This window comes from Dama dama, chromosome 1 (assembly GCF_033118175.1).
Source record: "Dama dama isolate Ldn47 chromosome 1, ASM3311817v1, whole genome shotgun sequence".
Taxonomy (NCBI): Eukaryota; Metazoa; Chordata; class Mammalia; order Artiodactyla; family Cervidae; genus Dama; species Dama dama.
In genome coordinates, this window is record NC_083681.1 from 6,647,600 (window position 1) to 6,671,178 (window position 23,579).

The window sequence follows — 23,579 nt, forward strand, 5'->3', positions numbered from 1 at the left end:
ACTTTACTACACTTTTGAGAGGTAATATGGTAGAATGATTAAATATATAGATTCTGAACCCCAAATTCCTAGATGCAGGGACTTTCTACCTCTGTGACCTTGGACAACTTAACCTTTCTCTTCCTCTGAGTCTTAACCTTTAAGATGGAGATATTGTTCAGTACTTATATATTGTTTTAAACATAAAATGAGCTAAAATGTATACTTAAGATAAATCAATCACCTAGTATTATGAAAATGATAGGTATTAACATTGTTATGTTATATTATTGTTTGAAATTTCCAGTGGAAAATAAGCTTCAGGAAGGCAGCTACTTGTCATTCTTGTGTACCACTATCTTTTTAACTCTTAGAGCAGTGACAATACCTGGTGCATTTATAGTTCTTAATATCTATCTATTGAATGGCTCTCAATATCTAGTTACTGAATGAACAAATGAATGACTTACAGCTAATAGGATTTGGGTCTCAGTATCCTCTCAAGTGAGGTTTGTATGGTCTAAAACAAGGTAACTTTAAGAATGGCCTATATCAAAGGATAGTCTTTCAGGAGCTAAAAGTGAGTTAGAATACTTGTATAAAATAAAACACCCACATCTTCCTAGCTATCAGTTAAGGTTTTGGTGACCTTCCATTTAGTCTGGTTTCCCCATTTACATGGACATCATAGGGAGAACAAGGAGGTACAAGATGTTTGAGGTGAAGTAGGAGACATAACAGCTAGTGATACTTTGAAAGCATAAGCTTTGCTTATTTAAGGAAGAAGATGGCAGAAAAATAAATGAATGACAGAATAAGAATCAGGATCCTAATGTTTGGCCTTACCTGTTTCACTTCTATATTATTTTAAATGTTCTCTTAACAATTTCTCCCTTAATATTTTCTATTTAGAGTTGTATTTTTCTTTCTGTCTAGTTGAACAGATTCCTCTAAGTCACCCTCAAGATAAAGACAGTCTCTCCTAGAAACAGAACTGTTGAATGCCTATGTAAAATATCAAGTAAGATTATTAAAACACAGCTAAATCTAATTCTGAAAGTGTTCTTTTAAGAGAAATACTCCCAGAATTTCACTGATGAAAAATTATACATGGAGTCCAGGAGCGTCTATAGTCCTCTCAAAAATGTGTGCTAAATTTGTTCATTTATATCTTGGTAGACTGAAATAACTCAGTGCTTCTTAAGCACTATCAAAACTAAAGCAAACTTACCTTGGCTATGCAGTAGAACCCTTGGGGCCAACTGTCCATGAACATAGTGAGCATAATACATTCAATCTGACCGCCTCAGCTGTTCCCCATGGCATCTCATCCAAGGAGACTGATCACTAACCTATTCTCTGAACTTCCTGCAGGACTTAAACCCATTCATTTTGTTGACTGCCAAGTTTTTTTTAAATTTCACAAACTATGGAAAGTTATAGTGCAAATGGAAATCTTAGACTTCCACATGTATCTTTATAGCACTTAGCTAAAACCTGAAATATGTTTAGAATGTTTTTCAAAAGGAAAAAGCATATAATAGTATATGCTCACAGTGCTTTTGAATTTTTTCTAAATCACTTTTTAAAAATTAATTAACCTGAATAACAGAATATTTAGGTAACATTAGTTAGATAATGTGAAAAGTTTTGCACTTTTCATAAAACTTAGGCTTGCTAGTTATTGAACACTTAGAGAAAAAGAGCAAACACTGTTTTAGATTCTTGTATTAATGAAGACACTTTCAGAGCAGATCCTCAAGAATCATTATATAATGAGGCTTTGACAGTAGAAACCTTGCCATGTGGGCACATAAACTCCTATAGCTTATGGAATATCAAGGAGATTACTTTGTGTCAGCTACTGCTCTGGAGGCAAAGTGATGGCAGTTGGCAGTTTTTGAACAGAGAATATCTTTGTTTCTGTCTTACTCTAACTGCCCATCTGTTGCTTTCACTTTATGCAATCACTTCTGACAGAATGAAGCTTAAAACACTGGTTCCAGTATATTTATGTTAATTTTTTCTTAGTTATTCATTTCTAAATTCTTGATAATATGGGTAACAGGAAAGTTATTAAACAACAAAATTAGTAAACAAATGAATTGATTCAACTGATAGCAAAAGTTGCCTTCTATATGTTTCTGATGTTCATTGACGCCATCAACTTCTCTGATTCTGCAAAAGCTCCCCTCATCATAGGTTGTATTATCCTTTCCGGCAGCACTTTACCATTTTGTTTTCCTCAAATTATTTGGTGCACCCACTGTCAGTGGCTGACTTTTTTCTCCTTAGAAGCTCCTCTGACATCTGCTTCCACAGCAGCATCACAATCTGGCCATGTCCCCCCTCCTGCTTCCTAGCCCCTCAACACTGCGCAGCTTTCTGCCCAAGAACCCTGGGCTCTCCATCTCTGCTTCAACCACGTACTCAGTAAAGCTGCTTCTTCTAGGCCTCATCTACAGTTTATAAGGACAGCTCTTTATCAAAAACCTGCTCATCTTTTACTGTTCCCATTGTCCAGACCTGTTTGACGTGCTGTTCATTGTATTTTGACAGTTTAAAGTAAACATGGAGGTGATGTCATTATTTATATGTGCTTCTTTCTGAAGTTTTTTTTTCTGTTCCTTTGTTCAAATATTCCCTTAAAAATTCAAAACCTAGGATTTACTTTGAAACTTAGATTTAATCTATCTCATCTTCACTCTAAGTGTAAAAAATGGTGTAGTTTGTTTTATCAGTGCTTTTTCAGGATAATCTAAATTCCTGGATAATTTACATATTTTACCTCATGCCCCCATATTCTGATGTCAGTCTCCACTCATTTTAATTTTTTAGTTGCATAAATACATACCACTTCCAAGGAATCTTGAAAATTGAAAAAGTTTCATGGACCTCAGGTATATTGTACACTTTCTTGAAAGAAATTATAAGGTTTTCCTCATTAAATTCTTTTAATATTTCTTTTTAAAAGATTTTCATATACTTTTTAAATGGTTAATGTTCCAGTGTAGAAACACTTAATGACTGAGTTTAAATAAAGTTATTTCTCCTATACAAAATAGATTGAGAAATTCTACTTTCAACATTTGAGCATATAACCTGGAATATTGATCATTCAGGCCTATTAAAAGTATAGCTTGTTTGGCGGTGCCAACTGCACGTTCATGGGCTAGGAATGAAAAATCCACTTCCAACATTGATAGGGTAACCAGCTTTTCTGGTTTTCCTGAGACTGAGGGAGTTGCCAGCTGCCGAGCTCGTTTGAAAACAAACGCAGTCCCAGACAAACTGGGGTGATGTAGCTACTGCAACTACTAGTTCAATTGCTCCTGTGTGTTATGTGGTCAGGCGTGCCTGACTCTGCAACTCTATGGACTGTAGCCGCCAGGCTCCTCTGTCCATGGAACTTTCCAGGCAAGAATATTGGGGTGGGTTGCCATTGTCTATTCCAGGGGAATCTTCCCAACCCAGGGATTGAACCCAAGTGTCTTCTATCTCTGGCATTGGCAGGCAGGATTTTTCCCACTGCACAACCTAGAAAGCCCACCTTACCAGGTGAAGGGTTTATTTCTTGAATCACCTACACTTAAATCTATACACGAAAATATCAGCCATGCAGCTAACCCAAACCCATTTTTTTCTAATTTATAGAAAGATAATCTAGATATGATTTAGTTTTACTTTACGTATTTTACCATAAAAACTAAGCTAAATAAAAACTCACACTTTCTCTATATCAGCTTATTAATAACAATGGAACTGTGTCTCTTTTTTCATTCAAATAATCTGTAATTTATTAAGGAGATACTGTTTGCCTCACATAAAATACTAAAAAACTAAAGATATAATTATGAACAAGATTATAATCACTTCAGAGAATCCCAGCACTTTAGTAGATTATAGTTAGTAATTTGGGGCTCCATTCTAGGTTTTCTAAATGCCCAAACATGAACTTAATTGCTGTCTGGTTTATATCTCATTGTTTATGAGATCCCCTGTTCTTTTATGCCCTTGAGTTAAAGTATGTGACAATACTCCACCAAATTAACTCATCTCTGGGTGTTAATTTCTTCTCCCTGTGTCACTAGTTGTTCATCTGTTGTGTAAGCCCTCAACCTTTTTTGAGAGAAGTGTTTGTTTACAGTGGCCAAACCATGTTCCAAGACTAAAGCTCTTAATAGGAAGCAAGGGGGGCTCAGAGCCACTGTGAGTCAAGGCGGAAACAGACCATACACTTCACCTACAAGTTCAGCCTGAGAATTGGGCTGCCTTTGGTTGTGTTAGCTGGGTCAAAGATGGGAGGTGACAGATTTTCCTGTATGTCTGATTGCATCTCAGAGTGCCAGGTGAGCACCAGAAGACTCTTCCTGCATCAAGAAAATCCAGTCTCTAAAATGGTGCCTTTCATAGAGTAGCTGCTTAACAAAACTGTGTCCAGCAGTTCCTGCCCTATTATGGTTAGCATCTCAAATGAGAAGCGGTTCATTCCCCTGAACTCATGTTCTGTATCTCATGATTCAGCACCAAATTAAATATTTCTGCACTGCTTACTTTTTATTTTTTCAGTTCCTCTAACAGGACTTTAAAAAAAATTTAAAGACTAAGGCTATAATTTACATTTCCTTTGTCTCTCTGCATGATAGAGGACAGCGGCAAGACTCTTGAAAATCTGTATCAGATTTTTAATGACATCAGTGACTGCAAAAAATGATGCTTTTTGAATGATAAACCAATGAAATCCCTAAACATGACATGAGTTTGGAAGAGAAGATAGGTGAATTAATGTAATTTTAAATTATTTTTTTCTCTTCATCTGAATGGGTCTCTGTAGCAAAGTACCAGTAGAATAAACTTTTAGAGTGGTGACTGATGTTGTAGTGTAAGAATTTGATGGTTTTAAGTGATTATTTTACCTAGAATAGGCTTATGCTGGTAGTTATCTATTTTATTTGGACAGAGCATCAATATATCAACAGTAGGAAAATATACACTTCGCTTTTGTGTGGAGCACAACCCATGTTGCCTCCTGTGAGGAAGAAATTAACAAGGAATTAACATAGGAAGAAATTGCCTTGTGATATTTCTAATGATATTCTTAAAATAAACCTACCCATTAGAATAGACCAAAGCTGGATTCATACAAGTCTTTCTCTAAGGGAGGAGGGGCAGGGATGGGGATGAGGAAGCAGCAGCCACAATCATCAGAAGCATTCAGTGCAGGAGTAAGAGGTTAACCCACACCGGGCCTGCCCATCTCAACAGGCTGCTAAGTGCACAGAGGGCGTGGCGGGACCTGGAACCCCATCTCTCTGAAAACAGACCCTAGAAACTCTAAGATTCTAACACATGGACCCAAATATGCAAACAAGATAGAGTTCAAAAGCCAGTTTGACTCACGCTCTAATGTGAAAATATTTTCATGTTTAGATAACTTGCCAACGATAGATGAAGAATTATGGAAATATAGCCAGTCCTTAATCTCAGCCCAGTCCCCACCTACTTTATGAAAGAGCACTTAAACCAAGAGAGAATTGTTTAAAAGCAACCCAGATTTCTGTGGGTTTTCCCCTTCTTCCTCCTTTACTTCTCTTTACCTTTGTTCCTTTTCTTTGGTTTTCCAGGCTCTTGTTTATCTCAAAGAATAACTATAAATGTTAGCATTGATTAATATCTTCATCATCAGTTTTCTGTGTGAATCCCAGACGACTTTCTCATCCTTTACTCAAGTGTTTCTTTATGGAATGTTGGATGTCAGCAAATGACCTCTGAAAAGAAGTGCAATGTTCTCTTTAAAAAGGCAACATTTAACACCCACAATTGAGATGAAGTCATACATGCAGATATTCATTTGCCTTTCTCTCTTGGGGGAGTGAATTTTCTTCCAGGAGCAAGAGAAATTTTATGACCTGATACTTTAAGAAAGAAATAAGAATTTTGTTACTATATATGCTCTACTAATATCAAATATTATCAGTCTTCCAGTTTAACTGCAGCAGAATGCATTGCTGTAATTTCAAATGCATGCTTATTAACAAGAGGGAGTTTCTTTTAGGTAGGATGAGTCTTTGGGCATTGAGAAAGCAAGAGCTTGATGGAATTTTAAAATGGCTTGTTATTTTAAAGAAGTTATGTCTGATTCATCATGTGGTCTAGTTTATCATGATTTCTAATGGGAAAAAAGAAAATGAAGAACTGTTCATTGTTTTTTGGGTAGTAAATTCCCAAAAGTAAATATTTATAAGTTGTATATTATAGCAATCTAAAATTTGGGAGGGAAGTTATGTTTGTTTTCTCCAGCATCAGTTTTGGCCATTTAGACACATTAAAATTACATTTCACTGGTGTGCTTATTTATATTAAAAATAACTCCAAAATTAAAATGTATTCCTTCATTGACACTAAAATAGTACTGATTACATGTCTACCTTTTTTGTTCTTAATTGATTACAAGATTGTCTCCTATGCCTACACCAAGTTGTAATCACCTTGAAATCTGAGACTGACTACCTTATTCATTTTCACGCTTATAAAAGTCTAGCTCAGTGGTTATTTCATGCATGTTCAGTAAATATTGCTGAGTATATTCTGATTACTACTACTTTGTTGCCATTTTTACTGGTAGTGTTTTGGTCGTCTTTATAAAATGAAACTTCTAACAGTTTGTACCAGTAGTTAGAATTAAAGTGGATCATATGAGGAAGGTTACATTTCAGAAAGAACATGACATTTGAAATCAGACATGAATCAGGCAATCTAAAAGGTCAGTGTGTTTCAAATTGCAGATCAGGATATCTTGGGTGTAGTTAGTGGGACAAACTAATAAAATACAACTTTTTAAAGAAATAGACTAAGAAAAGATTAAATATTTCATATTAGTTTAAGAGTCTCTCTGTTTCAAAGATAGATGTGTGTGTGCTTTTGCCTGTGTGTATGTGTGTGTGTAATATGCAACAGGATCACAATCTAAAATGTAGACTGCTGCCCAAAAAACTTTAAAAAAAAGTAAGCTTTAGGTATTTGAATATTTCACAATAATTCTGAGCCTTTAATTTCTTATCTGTAAAATACAGTCAATGATAACTCTTTTGAAGGTCAGTTCTAGGGACTAAGAATACTAGTATATGTAAAGTACCTTACATAGCTCCTGATTTACATAGGAGACATGCAAAACATGTTGCCCTTTACTAAAACTAATCCATTTAAAATTTACTTGATTGGGGTTTATTCACATGTACACAGGATTGAGTCAAGATTTTAAATCCATAAAACTAATTTTCAAAATACTTTCTGATTTGAAAGATAATGATCTTAAAAAATGTACCAGCAAGGACATTGCTTAATTAATTAGCTCTTTATTGATTTTTCCTTGAGATAATTTATTTTCAGTCCAATGAAAGTATTTTTAATTTACCAGTCCATCTAGTCAAGTAATATTTTTAAAAGCTGGAATATGTCCAAAGGAACACAACAGAAATTTTTAAGTGGTTCCAAACTTATCCAGTGAGGAACAGTTAAAGAATCTGGTGAAAGCTATAAAAGAGACTATTTCAGATGACATTTATTTCCTATATTAAAAAGATTGTCTCATGCCAGAGAAATTAAATATGTTCTTGACAAAGAGAAGAATAAAGATGAACTTATTGGAAGTTATGGATTAATAGAGTTCAATTCAAACCAAAGCTCAAAACAAAAAACAAAGACTTGGATCTGGTCCTAAAAAACATAATTACATTAGAAGTGATGTTGCTCTGAGAAAGGCAAGTGTGTGTGATGGGATTTGATATCATGCAAAGTGTCTTTTTAATTTAAATACTTGGTGATTTTTGATTGACTTTCATGGGTTAGATATCCTGATTCACAGTATACTCAACCTTGGTCAGCCCCATGTGACATGTGCAAATGAGATATGTTTTTCGTATAAATGGATCTGAAAGCTGAGTCTTGCAGAAAATACTGAGGAGTCTGCACACTTTTATCCATGAAGGTATCCATGCATTTATCAGGTCAGTCCCCATTTTTCATTGGTACTTAACTGATGATCCCTGGCTGTACTCTGAATTTCTTCCTGTACTTTGTCACCTACTTTTGTCTTTAGTACTTATTTAGAAAGAAAAGTAGAAAAGAAGTCTACTCATTGGTCATTTTTAGTAACTCTACTGGATGTAAAGTGAAAGTCAAAGTTAGTCGCACAGCCGTGTCTGACTCTTGCGATGTCATTGACTGTAGCCTGCCCAGCTCTGTCCCTGGAATTCTCCAGGCAAGAATACTGGAGTGGGCTGCCATTTCCTTTTCCAGGGGATCTTACCAACCCAGGGATTGAACCTGGGTCTCCTGCATTGCAGGGATTCTTTACCAACTGAGCCACTAGGGAAGCCCAGATGTAAGCCTTGGTACAAATGTAGACAAGGTTGGGAGAATGATATGAGCACAGGAATTCTATTAGGAAGAATGAAAAGTGAAAGTGAAGTCGCTAAGTCCTGTCTGACTCTTTGTGACCCCATGGACTGTAATCTACCAGGATCCTCCATCCATGGGGTTTTCCAGGCAAGAGTACTGGAGTGGGTTGCCATTGCCTTCTCCAGAGGATAAGGAAGAATACTGGGAGGCAAGTTGATGATAGCTGTAAGGAAAGAGGAGACTCTATAGAAACATAATGAAGAAACCAATAAAGAAAGGGAGACCTCCAGGGTAGGAGTTTTTTTCTGTAGCCTTTGGAAGGGCTTGGGTAGCTTTAGATCTTGTTGGGAAAACAAATAAAGGATATCCTAGTTCATAATGTAGTCTTAGTAGCTTAAAATGACTCTCCCATCTGAAAGAGCTTATAGATTAGAAATCTGAGGTGTATTATATGTGAACTGATTTGCCTAATTAATATAGAGCTAAAATCACAATATATTTTTGACTTTGAACCTTGTGTTCTATTAATAATACCAATCTTAATGAATTGTTGTTGTTCAGTTGCTAAGTCATGTCCTTATCGACCCCATGGACTGTAGTACACCAGGCTTCCCAGCCCTGAAACATTTTCTGTGAGTCTGATGGTCTCAGGCAGCTGAAACTTTTCTCTGAGGTATTATAGCCATGGATTGTAATTAAGTCTGGAATATTCCATTTCCCACTATCAGCAGTAATGGAAAGTAGCTTTGTCAGAATGGACCATATTGCTGAATGAGGCCTTAGAGATCTCATTCAGAAATTTTCAGATGTTATTTTAAAAGTGAAGCCCTTTGTTCAAACCAAATTTATGTAGTAACAGCTTAATATATAAAGCCAGAAAGATAATCCAGGGACCTAGACACTGCCTGCCCTTGACTCTCATTCCCACCACAATTTAACCACTAGGTTCCCAAGAAGCATGATAATTAAAAAAAAAAAAAAAAAAAAACTACTTGATTGCTTTTCTTTTATGACCAGAATTTCTTGGAATGTAGAGGAGAGAGGAAATTACTTTAGGACATCCTGGGAGAAAAATTCACTCTCTTAAGTATGGTAGAAATAGCCTTTTAGAATGAATTGCAGTGAGCATGCCTCCACAGGAGTCATGAGGAAATTGGCTTCTTACTGCCCCAAACAGACATTTATATGTATTAATCAACTTGAGTAAAATTGACCAACCATTTCTAGTACCTTTCCTTAAAAAAAAAAAAAAAATTCTATGAAAATAAATGTATTCCCCTAAATATACAATGGTTACTGCTGATTTAAAATAATTTTGTGTAGGTGCATTGTAGCATCTGTAGCAATGGCTTTTTCCAGGGAATTCTGCAAAAGAGCAACAGGTTTGGACAAGCCATACTATAATTTCCTTGGACAGCGTCTCCAAAGAGGCTGGTTTTCCTTTCATGGATTATCTGAAAATCAGTTGGAGCCTCCAGAGTCTTCTCAGGATAAGGTCAGTGATTTTTGGATAAGGGAAATGGATGGACCAAGATCAATCAATCACAGTTTACATAGTGATGGCTCTGAGAACTTAGTCCCAAGGCCAGCTTTAGTGGTTACCGATTTTTTAATGATTGCATTGCCAGTGAGCTCATGTCTTATAATTTCCCGAGACCTGAGACTCCCTCACGGTGATAGCATATATAGGGCCTGTTTCAATGCTTTTTCCGCCCTGAATCCCTGGCTGAATGTTTAATAGCATTTGCTATTTCCTTATCTGAAGACTCCTCTGGCCCCGCGCCACTTACCAACTTAGCACACGGAGGTAACTCTCCCTCAGGAAGGAAGGAGGTCTGTGTGCCAGTTGTGCCGATCACCAGCACGTTTCTCTTGAGGTCGATGGAACACTGATGTCTCCTGAGCATATCCAGCCCGAGAAGCATGTCCATGGGCTGCTCCTCCAGGATAGAGAAAGAGCACTGTAAGAAGTCGCCTTCGATCTGAATCTGCGCTAGGTGGACTCGCCCGAGGATTCGCTGCGTGCCCACGCCTTTAGCGACCCCAGCCCACCGCCGATCCACCAGCCGTATGATGTTGCACCTCTCGGCACAGACTTGGTTCATGATGGTCATCTGGGCCCCCGAGTCGACGAAGGCCTTCAGGGGATGCCCGTTGACTCTGCAGTTGATGTAGAGCATGGCCACCTGGCCGAAGCTCTCCGGCGCCTCTTCCATGGCTATGCTCATGTTCTCCTCGATGTTCTGCTGCCGGATCTCCTCCTCGATCTTGGCCTGGGCCTCCAGATCGAACGGGTCAGCCGAGAAGAGGCGCAGTCGCTCTTGCTGTCTCAGCGCACTCTCGCGTTGCTGCTCCATCAGGACCTGGGAGAAGCTCTCCAGGCTTCCGCTGAGCAGCGCTTCGGCCAGGGCGGGGTTGCGCTCCTTCAGCAGGGACAGGTCGTGCGGGCTGGACAGCAGCATGCTTCGGACCAGGGCCGGGCTGTCCAGCCCTTGACCCGGGCCCGCCTTCTCCCCAGAGCCGCGGCGGCCAGAGTGCTGGGCCGACTGGGCGCGCTGGTGCGGCCGGGAGCCGGACGTCCCCGGCAGGGCGGGCCCCGCTGGCTCCACGCGGGAGAGGCCCGCCGCCAGCCCAGGGGAGCGCGGCCGCGCGGCCTCCTTCTGCAGTAAAATGACCATGTCGCCGTCCTTGAGGCCGTAGGCGCCCAGGGAGCAGTAGTCGTCGACGAGGAGCCGCTCCATGTAGACGATCTGCGTCTCCTCGGCGGGGATGCCCGACTCCAGCTCGCAGAGCACACGGAAGTCGTGAAGCTCAAAGTCAGGCCTGACCTGCAGGGAGAAGGTGGCCTCGGAGAGGTCCCTCCTCACGCAGTAGACCGTGAGCAGCATGGCTTGGGCCCGGGAGGGCCGGATGGACAGAGGGCATCGGGCGGCTCGCTGGCTTGACTGGAGCTGGTCTCCGTGGATGGCTGGGCTGCTTCTGGTGACGTGGTGTCCTATGCATTCACCTCCCGGAGATGCAGCCACTCACCGGTCCGGGGGCCGCCTGCCAGCCTCGGTGCCTGCTGCTTGGCCGCATGGAACCCTGCGGGGGCATTTGTGTTCCAAAGTCCATTCGTATGTGTGCTGCTTGGAACTTAGACTGCTTGTTCCCATAGAAACAAAGTCACTCCAGTCCATTTGGTTCTAAGACGAGTCCTTCAAAGCCTATTTGACCTGCGGTCTGAAAAAGATTGTTTCAGCTTTCCCTATACAACATATTAGCATTCTGTTCATTTGACAGTTGTATTCTATGTACTTTTACTTACCCCCCCCCCCCCCCCCAAACAATGAGTACTTGTTTCCTACATAGCAAGTATCAGGCTATGTTGGTATAAAAAATGATGGATGCCTTCCCTTGAGGATCTCATATGCTAGGGGTAGACTGATGGGAAATGAGTAAATCACAGTTCTGGAGGTCAGTACTTCCAGACGTGTTCAGCATACCGAGGGATTCAAGGGAACAGAGGATGTCTCTCTAAAGAGACAGGTGGATGTTGAAGGATGAGCATTTCCCATGTAAAAAGTGGGGAGGGTCACTCTAGACAAAAAGAACTATATGTGTAAAAGCAAGAATTCATAACAAGGTCTGTTTTTCCAGAGAAATATGACACATTAAGTGTAATAGGAGAAAACTGTCTGTGAATTTGAATGGCAGGCTATGAAGCTGGAAAAAATTCATTGGAGCCAGTTTATAAAGAGCCATATATGAACCCATGGAATTTAAGCATTATCAATAAACAAGAATCCTCCCCTTCCCAACCCCACCCCCCAAAAAAAGGTGGGGAAAAAAAAGAGAAAAGAAAGGAAATGGAAAATATTTGAAGCAGGTCTTTGTGATGTTTACTTGTTTTATTGATTTAAGGAAGAGTTTTCTCACAACAAATGAAAGATGTGATTTGGCAGGAGGATCAGCTAGAGGTTTTCTCAATGGCTCAAAGAGGGAGCTGTTGCTGGAATTTGCAAATGTAAGAGGCAGTGCAGAATTATAGTGTTTCCTGAGTAGAATGTGTTTACCCATTGGATGTGGGAGCAGAATTGTGTGGAAAATACAGAAGGTGTCTAAAACAAGAGACTGGTTAGAAATAAGTCATTACTTTGAACGGATCAGTGAGGTGAACCTAGAGGAGACCAATTTGACATCAATTCCATAGGAAAGAACTTCCCTTGGGGCTCAGACGGTAAAGTGTCTGCCTATAATGCGGGACACCCGCGTTCAATCCCTGGGTCGGGAAGGTCCCCTGGAGAAGGAAATGGCAACCCACTCCACTACTCTTGCCTGGAGAATCCCATGGACGGAGGAGCCTGATGGGCTACAGCTCATGGGGTTGCAAAGAGTCAGACACAACTGAACGACTTCTCTTTCTTTCTTTCTTTCTGTAGGAAAAGGCAGGCTAAATGCCTCAGTGCCTCACACTCTGACCTGAGGGCACAGCCCCACACCATACTGGGCTCAAGACCCAAAGGCAGGGGTAACACGGTCCTTCAAGGCAATGGAGATCAGGTAGAAAGCCTTGAGTGCCAGTTGTTTTTCTTTGTGTTTCACTGTGTGTTTCCACTGTAGAGAGGTCATGTCTTCCTAGCTTGGTCTTCCCAAGTGCACTTTTTTATGAACCAAAAGATAGCGGACATCCTCTGCCTCATCCCCTCTCCTTATTTCAGTCTTGTCAGAAGACCTGCACTGTCACTTAGAGAAAGATGTGACATCAGTCTGGAGAATTTGGAAGGGGTTCTGTTTCTCAAGTGTTTGTCTCAGATGGAAGTCTATCTCTGCACTCATTGCTCTAATTACCCTAAAGTTCATGCTCATATTCATTTACATCGAGAATGTTGGCCAAATGCCAACTGTGTGTGTAGAATGTGCAGAGTTTTCGGGGTGCACATAAATAATGTTAAATACAAGCTGTGTTCTTAAAGGAACTCAGTCTAAAATAGAGGACATGCACACATATACCTACACATTGGGAGTTAAAAATACCACAGAATCTGGCAGAACGTGGAAGAAATTAGTAGTATCTGTAGAACAAATGCAGAATATGGATAGGACTATTGGGCATGGAAGGCTTCCTGAAAGAGCTGGGTTTATGATGATGACAAGTTGGGTAGCAGGGAGAACAAGGCCAAGAAGACTGCCTGACTTAAGGGCCTTTAGTTGGAAAGGCAGCACCTAATGACAAGGAGGACTTTACGAAATGTTAGGGGGAAAAAACCTAGCATCATAATGTTCTTGTAGAAAATTATGAATTATTTAGAACTATCTTTCACTCTTTATGGAGATGGATGGCCCTTTGGCCTAATAACAATAAGCTAATAAATGTCTTCTGTGGTTCTTAGTGTCCAGATAAGCCCATCAGAGATCAGTAATGGTTTCTCCTGAGTTTGGGAACATCTGTAATGAAGATCCCCTAGAGAAGGGACAGGGTACCCACTTCAGCAATCCTGGTTTTCCCTGGTAGCTCAGAAGGCAAAGAATCTGCCTACAAAGTAGGAGACCTGGTTTCAGTCCCTGGGTTGGGAAGATCTCCTGGAGGAGGGCATGGCAACCCACTCCAGTATTCTTGCCTGGAGAATCCCCATGGACAGAGGAGCCTGGTGGGCTACAGTCCATGAGGTTGCAAAGAGTCAGACACAACTGAGCGACTAAGTACACACACACACGTAATATGAGACATGTTCATATGCAAGTTACTCTGCTAAGGAGCAGATGAGAAGTTAGTAGGGCTCACATTCCATGTTCCTTTCTCCCTACCCAACCAGCTTTGAACCATGGTTCTTAAAATATTGATAAGTCATGAAGGTAATACGAGGGCTTTTGTTTTTTTTAAGCAGTGAATAAAATTATTTTTGCAGAATAAGTCTTTTTTTTTTTTTAGCAAAGCAAGTATTCAGAATTCAAAAGCAGTCAGCATCTTTTTTCATATTACCCTGCCTTGATACTGAATGTCATTAAATTTTATGTAGTATCTTTTATTATCTTGTAATTCTTTACTTTTGGTGGCATTTTGAATTTATGTGCCTTTTTACCTTTTACTGAGAACACACAGTGGAAAACAAAGAGACTCAAAGTCTGGCCAATTAACTGTCATCATTCTGTAGATCACAGGATGTCAGGATTGGCAGGGAGCCTTCAGATTCTGTGGTCCAGTCACTCATTCAGATCTTAAACCTCGGTTGCCAAATAGTCTGGAATTTGAAAAGATAAATACAGCCTCCTGTTTAGTATTTCAGTTTGTATCTTCTTTGATTTTTTTTTTCATTTTACTCAGTATTACTGGTGATTCAAATACTGTATGTATAATTTTCTTACCTCAAAATTTTAATTAAAAGCTTCTTCTAATTATGTAATAAACTGGGGAATAATCTGGAATATATAAAAATACTCATAAATGTAAAACATTTTTAAATCTATAATCCTTGTTGCACAGATCACTTGGAAATGGGAGCTCTGAATTATCTAGGTGTGCTTATCTGGGTAACTGAAGGTCATTGCAACTTTTCTTTGGGAGATTTTGTGAAGTATAGTCCCTTACTTTTCTTCCCTGGTAAGTACAATATAGGAACATAATTGAATCTTTCTTTGATAAGTGATACTCCTGCAAGGTCCCAGGGCTATCACTCAGAAAATCAATTCTCATTGTATAGCCTAAATACCCATAAAATAGAAAAGATGACACTCATTTCATACTGGCCAATAAATAACCCCAAAATTATTTTTTGAAGTAAATCCATAATAGTACCTTTTGTAATTTGCTTCTTTTAAAAACATAATGCAGCAAAAATCCAGATGATTAATGGTTCCACTTAGTACAGTGAGTTGATGTTTAAAGTACCATCTCTTGCTTTACAGAGCAAAATAAATGTTTTCTATCTGAAACAGTACTGCGGCAGCATGAGTGTCATTATGTAGTATATGTAATAATTAAGCTGCATTAAGCAAATATATTAGCTTGCTATATTTTGTTTCCTTTAAATATATGCCTGGTGTTCCTTTAAAAATACAGTGTTACTGAGACTTATTAAAACAGTTATATCACCACTTGAGATTTTCAGTGCCATTTAAGGGAAGATACAGAATTTTTAAAGCTGTATTCATAGGCTGAACAACTGAGTTTCCTACTGTTTTCATAGGTTAAATAACTAACTTTCCCATTTTCCTGTTTGCAATACAATATTGTACCAGAACTGCCAGTAATGAATAACATTGATTTCTTCAGGAAGCTAATCACTTAATAGATACACTAAAATGTTGCTCTGATGGAAGTTCAAGCTTTTATTAGTTTGTTTAGAGGTTTTCCCTAATAAAAATGTTTAGCATTGCCCATTTTTGAAACCTAAAGACCACAAGACCTCTTAAATATATTAGCAGATATATAATTGAAGAAATTCTGAGAAATTAGTGTGTCTCAACCTGCTGGGAACTCAGCTAGTGGTTTTTCTTAATTGTAAGAAAAATAAAGCATGAACAGAAGACCTACACATACATGTGTGTACATGGTACACACACATGCACATGCTTGGAGAGAGAGAGGAAGCTCACACTCAGAACATGTTTTCAATTATTTTGAGAATGCAATGAAGATGATGTCACTTTCCCACAGGGAACACTTCATCATGCCTTTATGTATTACTTTATTTTATAGCATAACATTTTAACATTTTATCATATAAAGAGATGCATTTTAAGGTATTTACTGTGTATTGAAGGTAATATAATCTCTTGTTAACTTTTAGTGTTTTCAATACATATACTTTCCAAGTCTATATATACACGTGTGTATTTTCATTTTTAAGAAAATTTGCTGCTACAGTTTTGTACTTTATGGTCCTTTTCAATGTGTTAAGAATATGAAAATAATATTCTGATCTATAGGATGCCCACCTTGTTTATTGAAGGTTTGAAGATTACTTATATTTTGTGATTGTTTATAGACTAAATAAAGTTAGTGTAATGAATTAAAAACAGGAACAAAACAATTTACTAATGTAACTTTGTGGGTTGATAGTGACTTGTCTCGGGACTTGCCAGGTGGCCCAGTGGTAAAGAATCTGTCTGCCAATGCAGGAGACATGGGTTCCATCCCTGGGTTGAGAATATCCCCTAGAGAAGAACATGGCAACCCACTCCAGTATTCTTGCCTGGAAAAGTCCATGGACAGGGGAGCCTGGCGTGCTACAATTCATGGTGCTACAAAGAGTCAGATACAACTGAACACACTTACTTTTCTTAAATTTCAGTGTACCTTAGACAAGAAATGTTTTTATTTTCCTGTTTCTGCTGTGAGAATAATCATGTAAAACAAAATGTAACAGTAATGACAACTAGGGTCTTATGTTTTGAATTCAGCTGTGATTGAGGAAAATTATTCAAACCATTTTTATTTATTCTTTTACAATAACTTGTAATCAGCTCATCTCAAAAACAATGTCACTGTAGTTTAGAAATACCAGTGGGATCTATTTATAAGTTCAAACACACTTTAATAGTTGTAACTTCATTGTGATTTCTATACCTTTCTGTTTTGTCCTTCCTGTATCAGTTCAGTTCACTTCAGTTCAGTCGCTCAGTCATGTCCGACTCTTTGCGACCCCATGCATCGCAGCACACCAGGCCTCCCTGTCCTTCCTGTATAGTTAGTCCTAATTGGAAACCATGGAAATGTCTTGACTTAGTCCAATTTAGTTACAAAAAATATGTGTTTAGAAAGTTACAGATTTGTTTAGTTAGTTTTCTGCCATTTGAAGATGAGCTCAGAAACATGTTAATGATTTCTCATAGTAAATATTTAATGACTACATCCTATGAGCACATCAGCGGACTTGGGGCTTTGAGAACAAAGATGACCAGGACTCCCTTTTCTCCAAAGAACAAGGTAGCCAGTAGACCAGATAAGACTCATGCACTTTGGATCATTTTATATAACAGAATGTAGTAGAAGTTATAATAGATGTGTGAATAAAATGCTGTGCTTGCTCAGAGAAGACAAAGGTTACTTGTTTGGGTGAGGGGTACAAGGAGTAAGTAGGAATATGTAGAAAGCTCACTGGTGAAACTGCGCCTGAATTCAACTCGAAATATGACTTGGTCACAGCCATAGTTAAATTTTACCCAGCTGACTTTGGAGAAATAATGCTTTGCTCAATGTGTCATAGCATGAAAGTGAAAAGAAAGTGAAGTCGCTCTGTAATGTCCAACTCTTTGCGACCCCATGGACTGCAGCCTATGAGGCTCCTCCATCCATGGAATTTTCCAGGCAAGAGTACTGGAGTGGGTTTCCCTTTCCTTCTCCAGGGGTATCATAGCATACACTTGACTTTTTTCTCCTCTAACACACATGCATTTTGCTGTTCATTGTTTCTCCTTGTAGATGGTATTAATGGAAGGATACAGTAGGATGTTAGGACTGGTGCAGGGAAGGAATAATAGTCTAGCTTTCTCCTCAACCCTAGCATTCACATAGGCACCCACACAAACAAACAGAATGAATGTCCATGTTTGTTTCTGTATAGAGCCTGGCTGGTTGAGCTAACAGTCAGTCTTTATCATGAGGAAAAAGCCAATGCAGTTCCTGGGTTGCCATCTGCATAGATCCTCTTCTTCCTCTGCTTTAGAGTTAGTGAAGATTCCTTCAATATTTTGATATTGTGTTGCCTGTCAGTCTTAGTTTATGTTACTCTCTAGCCTGTAGAGATATTTCATTAGGAAATGTGCATTAGGAATTTCCAAATGTCCTTGTAAGTGCTTTTAACATGGATGTGTATAATTAGTTAATATTATAGTTTAATTCTTTTAAATGTCTTGATGCTATACACATACGTGGATAATATAGTGCAAACTTTTCTGAAAGTAACCAGTTTCTGCATTGTCCACATATATTCACTCTGACACATGAAACATGTAACTCCCCGGTACATGCATGCAGTTCCGATAGGAAAGATCTGAAGATGCCTCCAGTCAACAGCTATGCCACCCCAAAAGCTAGCTGTGTAGCAGGTCACTTCATTTATCATGACCTTTTGAGCCAGATTGACTGGATGCATGTTTCCTGTTAGGGCAGAGGTATATGGTAAAGATCTCAAATAAATAAAGAAGCCCATTGTACCACAACAACATGGCCGTTTGGATATTTTATGAATTATATGTTTGATAGGTTTCTACAACTGTCTTAGACAAAATTCCTAGGTTGTTGTTTATGTAGCTTTCTCTATTCTAAATAGCAGCTGAGTTAATTGATCACCATGGTAATTAGCACGGCTGAAGCCCATCTGTCTATAGAATTCAATAGTATTCCAACCATGAAAATGAGAAAGCCTGATAAACAAAAGTTTCAATTAAAAAAAAAATAGCAAATAAAAGAGAAATCAGCTCACCTATTTTTCCCGGATAAATTAAATTTAGCAGTTTAGCTACAAGGAAACTTCTTTCTTAGGCCATCTAAATGATGTCAGGCTCAGAGAATCTCCCTCCTTATTATCAGAATGGTTTGGAGGTGCTACTGTCCCCCCAGGCTCTTTCTCTGTTCTGAGAGACGTGAAGCTCCCAGCCCTGTCCTCTATTCCATTGTCGTTTCCATTCCACTTAGGAATATTCTGTTTCGCTCAGCTCATAAAATGTGTTTAACTGCTGATATGCTTTTGTTTACTCATATAGTGGTAAAATATTTCAGTGCTGCTTTCAGAGCATGAACATCTTTCTTTGGAACCCTCCAAAGGACGTGAACTGATCAGAGAAACCATATACCCTGACTTTCAAAATAAGAGACCCAATTTCAGATGCTGAAGGGAAAGAAGATCAGATCATTGATTTTTCTTTTTCTTTACAAACTGTACATGAAATGAAACAGAAAGGTCTGTGGCAACCCTAATTAAATTGTTTTTCAGGCTTATTTTTCTGTATTTCCTTATTTTTCTTCAAAACAACTTAAGTTACTATTAATCTTGAACAAAGACATAGTTTGATTTCATGTTCTTACTGTAGTGTTTCATCTGGAATGTAGAATTGTGGTGGGCCCTTCATGCCTGTGGCTAAGAGACACTAGACCAAATGTTCCAAGGATAACTCATAAATTACTGCTTATGCAACATGAAATATACTGACATTAGATTGACATCAAAAAGTGGATCCCCACTGAAATAGTGGTTGCTGATATTAAAGTTGAACTCTCAGATTATGTCTTTGTAGAAAAATTTAAATCAACGAGGATGTTAAATCCTGAATTTGCAGTAAACCATCCTGAATAAAAAAGCAATGACAATTTCAGGTAGGAGGTATACTTTATGTTTGTTAGGATGGGTATGTAGACAATTTATCTAGGAGTTAGCATCAGGTCTCTATGTTCTTTTATATAGTCTTAAGTAAATCATTTCTTTATGGTATTGAATTCTTCATCTAAAATATCTGGGATCATCCTAGATATAAGATACCTCAACAAAAGAAAAAGAATTTATCTTATAATAAAATAGGCTTTCGGTGAATCACTTCTTACAAATAAGGCTGCAAGCTCTTTTCTTTGAAAATATCAACTCATTCTGCCTCTGTGACCAAAAAACATCAAAACACAAGCATTTTTTAAAAAACTAGTATCAAAAATTTAATCAAGTTATGTTATTCTATCCTTTTATAAAGCAACAGTATTCTATATCTCGGGTAGTAGACAAACAATCACATACACACACTCACAAACTGTGTTGGATACACAGTAAGATAGAAAGCCTGGTGTGACTTTGAAGTAAAGAAAGCAGGGCTTATGCTCATTGGGTTTGTCACATTCTCTGAATGTCCTTGGATAAAGCATCTATTTCTCTGAGCCTCATTATCCTCTTATATAAAATGGGGATGATGGCAATGATGTCTTTTCCATAGGATTTTGGTGTGGGCTTAATGGATCATTTGAATTTGTCCTGTAAATAGAAAAACGCTCTACCAAAGTTATCTTTCCCTCAATGAGTAGAAGCAATACTTAACAACCCAGAAAAGTCAAGGAGAATGGAATTTATATATCCTGAAGATGATATGCAGATTAATTTTAACTGCTAATTAGCTCAAACTGGTTGCTGTTGTGCTTTTAGAACCATCCCTACTCTCTTCAACTTGTACTTTAGGCTTCCCAGGGTAGCAGCAAGAGTCTGTCACTAGCCTGTTTAAAAATCCCAAGAAGTAACCGTCAGGAGTTGAAAATAAATCCATTCAGAGTTCTTTATTTCAACAACTTATTCGCTGTTGTTTTGAACCAAAGCAGTTGGTGAGCTGTTCTTGCAGGTTAAAGGAAGTAGACAACAAGCATCTGCTTGTAAGGTGCTTACAGAATGATTGAGCAAACGGAACATATGAAAAGACAATCCGTTCACCATAACCGAAAGGGTTGCAAATTAAGTCTAGTTAGTAGGCAACCGAATTGTTGAGGTGGATGCCAAGAGTATGGTTTTTCCCATAAATTACGACTTGGAGTTATTATTGTGGTGGGTCATGTGTTAGATGGAACAGTAAGAGAGCTTCATTCCACATACCTTCTTTAAAGGCCTTTTTTTAAAAAACCAAACCCTCAATGCAATTTACAGAGCTAAGCAAATCAACACTCAGGGTGAATGCCCAGAGTCATTTGGACTGAAGAGTATAACCACGAGGCCATGAGATTTGCAAACCTAGGTGTCTCCTCAGGACAATTGATTGCAGCCTTCTAAAAGTTCCCTTGAAGAACCTGCTGTTTGACAGTGGTCATTGGCCTTCTGGCCATGAAATAGCAGATGCAATCTCTCAGAGCAAATCCTTTTGATGGTGTACCTTATTAGTTAAAAAGAATCAGCAAGAAACTTTTATCACATTTTCAATATGTGTACATATATTTATAAACTATATATAGTACTATATATAACTTTATAAAATATTAAAGGGATAGATATTTTAAATGGATCAGTTAAATACCACTTTCTACTATTTTTTGTCTACACTCACCCATGCATCTTGAAATGTAAGAATCTTACTTTTGAGACTTTCAGAAAACAATTAAGTCTCTTATGCTTTGAATATACCCAAGGAGCAGGCTTCCTTTCAGGTTGGCATAGGTTAGGAGCAAAACAGAAAGGTAAGAACACAAAGCCTCGCCTTAAGAGAGGTTGCAGAGAATCACGTATGTAATGCCACTTCATGGGCTGAGACCAACCTCTCCTAAGACAGTGACCAGCAGGTAGAGGTCAGGAGAAGACAATGGGATGGCTGCAGCCACTGAGTTGGGAGCAACTGGGACACAGCTCTGCGTGTCCTAGTTTTCCCACCTCCTCTGATGACACTGGGGGCAAAAATGCAAAGAACATTTGAAAGCCACTCTAGAGAGTCCATGTGGGAAGTGACAGACAGATGATGAAGAAGGAGGCAAGAGAAAAGAGGGAGATGAGAAGGGCACATTCTGAAAGTCTTTACCTTTGCTGCCCAGTGGCCGGGACAGTTTATCAGTGCTTTAGAAAGAAGTGAGTTCGGTCCCTGGGTTGGGAAAATCCCCTGGAGGAGGACACAGAAACTCACTCCTGTATTCTTGCCTGGAGAATCCCTTGTACAGAGGAGACTGGCAGACTACAGTCCACAGAATCACAGAGTCAGACACAACTGAAGCAATTTCGCACGCTTGCATGCACTGCTGAATAAACAAAAGCTGTGGTTTTGTGACGTTTGTCCTTTTGAACATACTGTTGCTGCTCCAGCTTATGGGATTTGGTGGATAAATGCCCCAGGTTCTCCATCTTTCTGTGGGGCAAGTCTGAGGTATGTTCCTCAGGTTTCCTCAGAGGGTTTGAACTGCAGTGGTCCATGGCAATGATGTGTTCACTAGATTTTCTCTCTTCCTTGTCCAAGTATAACCAATTCTCACTTGTGCCTCCTGGAATACCCTCCCATGGGTCTGCACCCATAACCTTGTCTCAATTTAAGTCAGTTTAAGTCCAAAGAGAAACAACTGTAAATGAATTTGAGCTGGTGGGGTTGGTGGTGGTTACATATTTATCTGTTACATTCTGTATGGTTTTATTGCAGTCATTTCTTCTGGATTCTCAAAAAATCCAAGTACATTTTACAAAAATATAAACAGCATGGATTTACACCTTACATCATTGGGTCAAAATCTTGCTGCCTGGATGTGGGTTCAGTGTGGACGTGGAGCTTTTACTATTTCTGCATGTTCTGTAATGGTGTTATCAATTGTTGCTCTAAAGTGGCTGATTCAGATTCAGAAGTGCTCTGTCAGTTAAGCTTACAGTTTTATGTATTTGGTAATTACAACATATAATAAAATGTAGACAGTTTGACGTAAGTCTTAAGGACATGCACTGCCCATGTGCTGAGATTTAGTTCCCCATTTTGAGGCTTTTACTTCTGTGCATAAATTTATATTTATATTTTAAACAAGAGTCTTAGTATTGATATCTTGTTGACTCCTGAGAAGCACACCTAGCATTGGTTTGTGGGCTTATTTTTAAGCATCAATCACATTATGATACTTGACTAAGGATGTGTTCCATATTCTGTTTGAAAATCCTTGTGATCAGTTCTTCAGTAGAGATTATACAGATTTGATACTTATGTGTGCAAATTGGTAATTTGTATGCACATTTTTGACAGAGGTCTTATGTGTATTTCTCATTGCTTTGAAAATATTAGCAAACATTAGAGACATTGATTAAGTATCAGTTATTTGTATGCAATCCAGGAGACTTCCTGTGGTTTTTTGAAGAAAATTCATATCCTCTGAACAATTTGTTCTGTGTTTGAAATATGGATACAATAGCAGCATGATAGGTAAAAAAAAAAAAAAGTGTCGTTTCTTTTGTGTTTGTATCATATTATCATGTTCAAATGTATTCTTAAAACATATACTTGAAAATATTCTTTTAATTTAACTATTTTATCATCAAAATTTATAGCCCAAGATGAAAGCTCCCTGACACTAAATGCCAAATTATGTATTTTGTGAAAACTTTTTGTTCACAAGAATCACAGTATAGCCCAAGATGAATGCTCCCTGACACTAAATGCCAAATTATGTATTTTGTGAAAACTTTTTGTTCACAAGAATCACAGTGGAAAGTATCTCTTCACTCAAATGATTTTTATTCCTCATAGAATTAGTTAATGTTATAGTATCATACATGTGTTCAAGTTTATGAGGTTGTCAAAAG

At 38.5% G+C, this 23,579-nt stretch overlaps 2 protein-coding genes across 5 annotated transcripts in view; one reads left to right on the forward strand and one right to left on the reverse strand.

Moving 5' to 3' along the window:
* Positions 1–23,579, forward strand: part of PDGFD (platelet derived growth factor D) — a 267,492-nt gene that overhangs the window by 124,811 nt on the left and 119,102 nt on the right. The window lies entirely within an intron of this gene.
* DDI1 (DNA damage inducible 1 homolog 1) lies at positions 9,951–22,039 on the reverse strand. The gene is made up of 2 exons (XM_061143177.1): positions 21,832–22,039; positions 9,951–11,601 (listed from the first exon to the last, which is right to left on the reverse strand). Exon 2 carries the CDS (start codon positions 11,265–11,267, stop codon positions 10,077–10,079), a length of 1,191 nt encoding a protein of 396 aa, XP_060999160.1. The 5' UTR covers positions 11,268–11,601; positions 21,832–22,039; the 3' UTR covers positions 9,951–10,076.

What these genes read in the sequence shown, in the direction of transcription:
- DDI1 (XM_061143177.1), bottom strand. Translation starts at nt 11,267, where the DNA reads ATGCTGCTCACGGTCTACTGCGTGAGGAGGGACCTCTCCGAGGCCACC.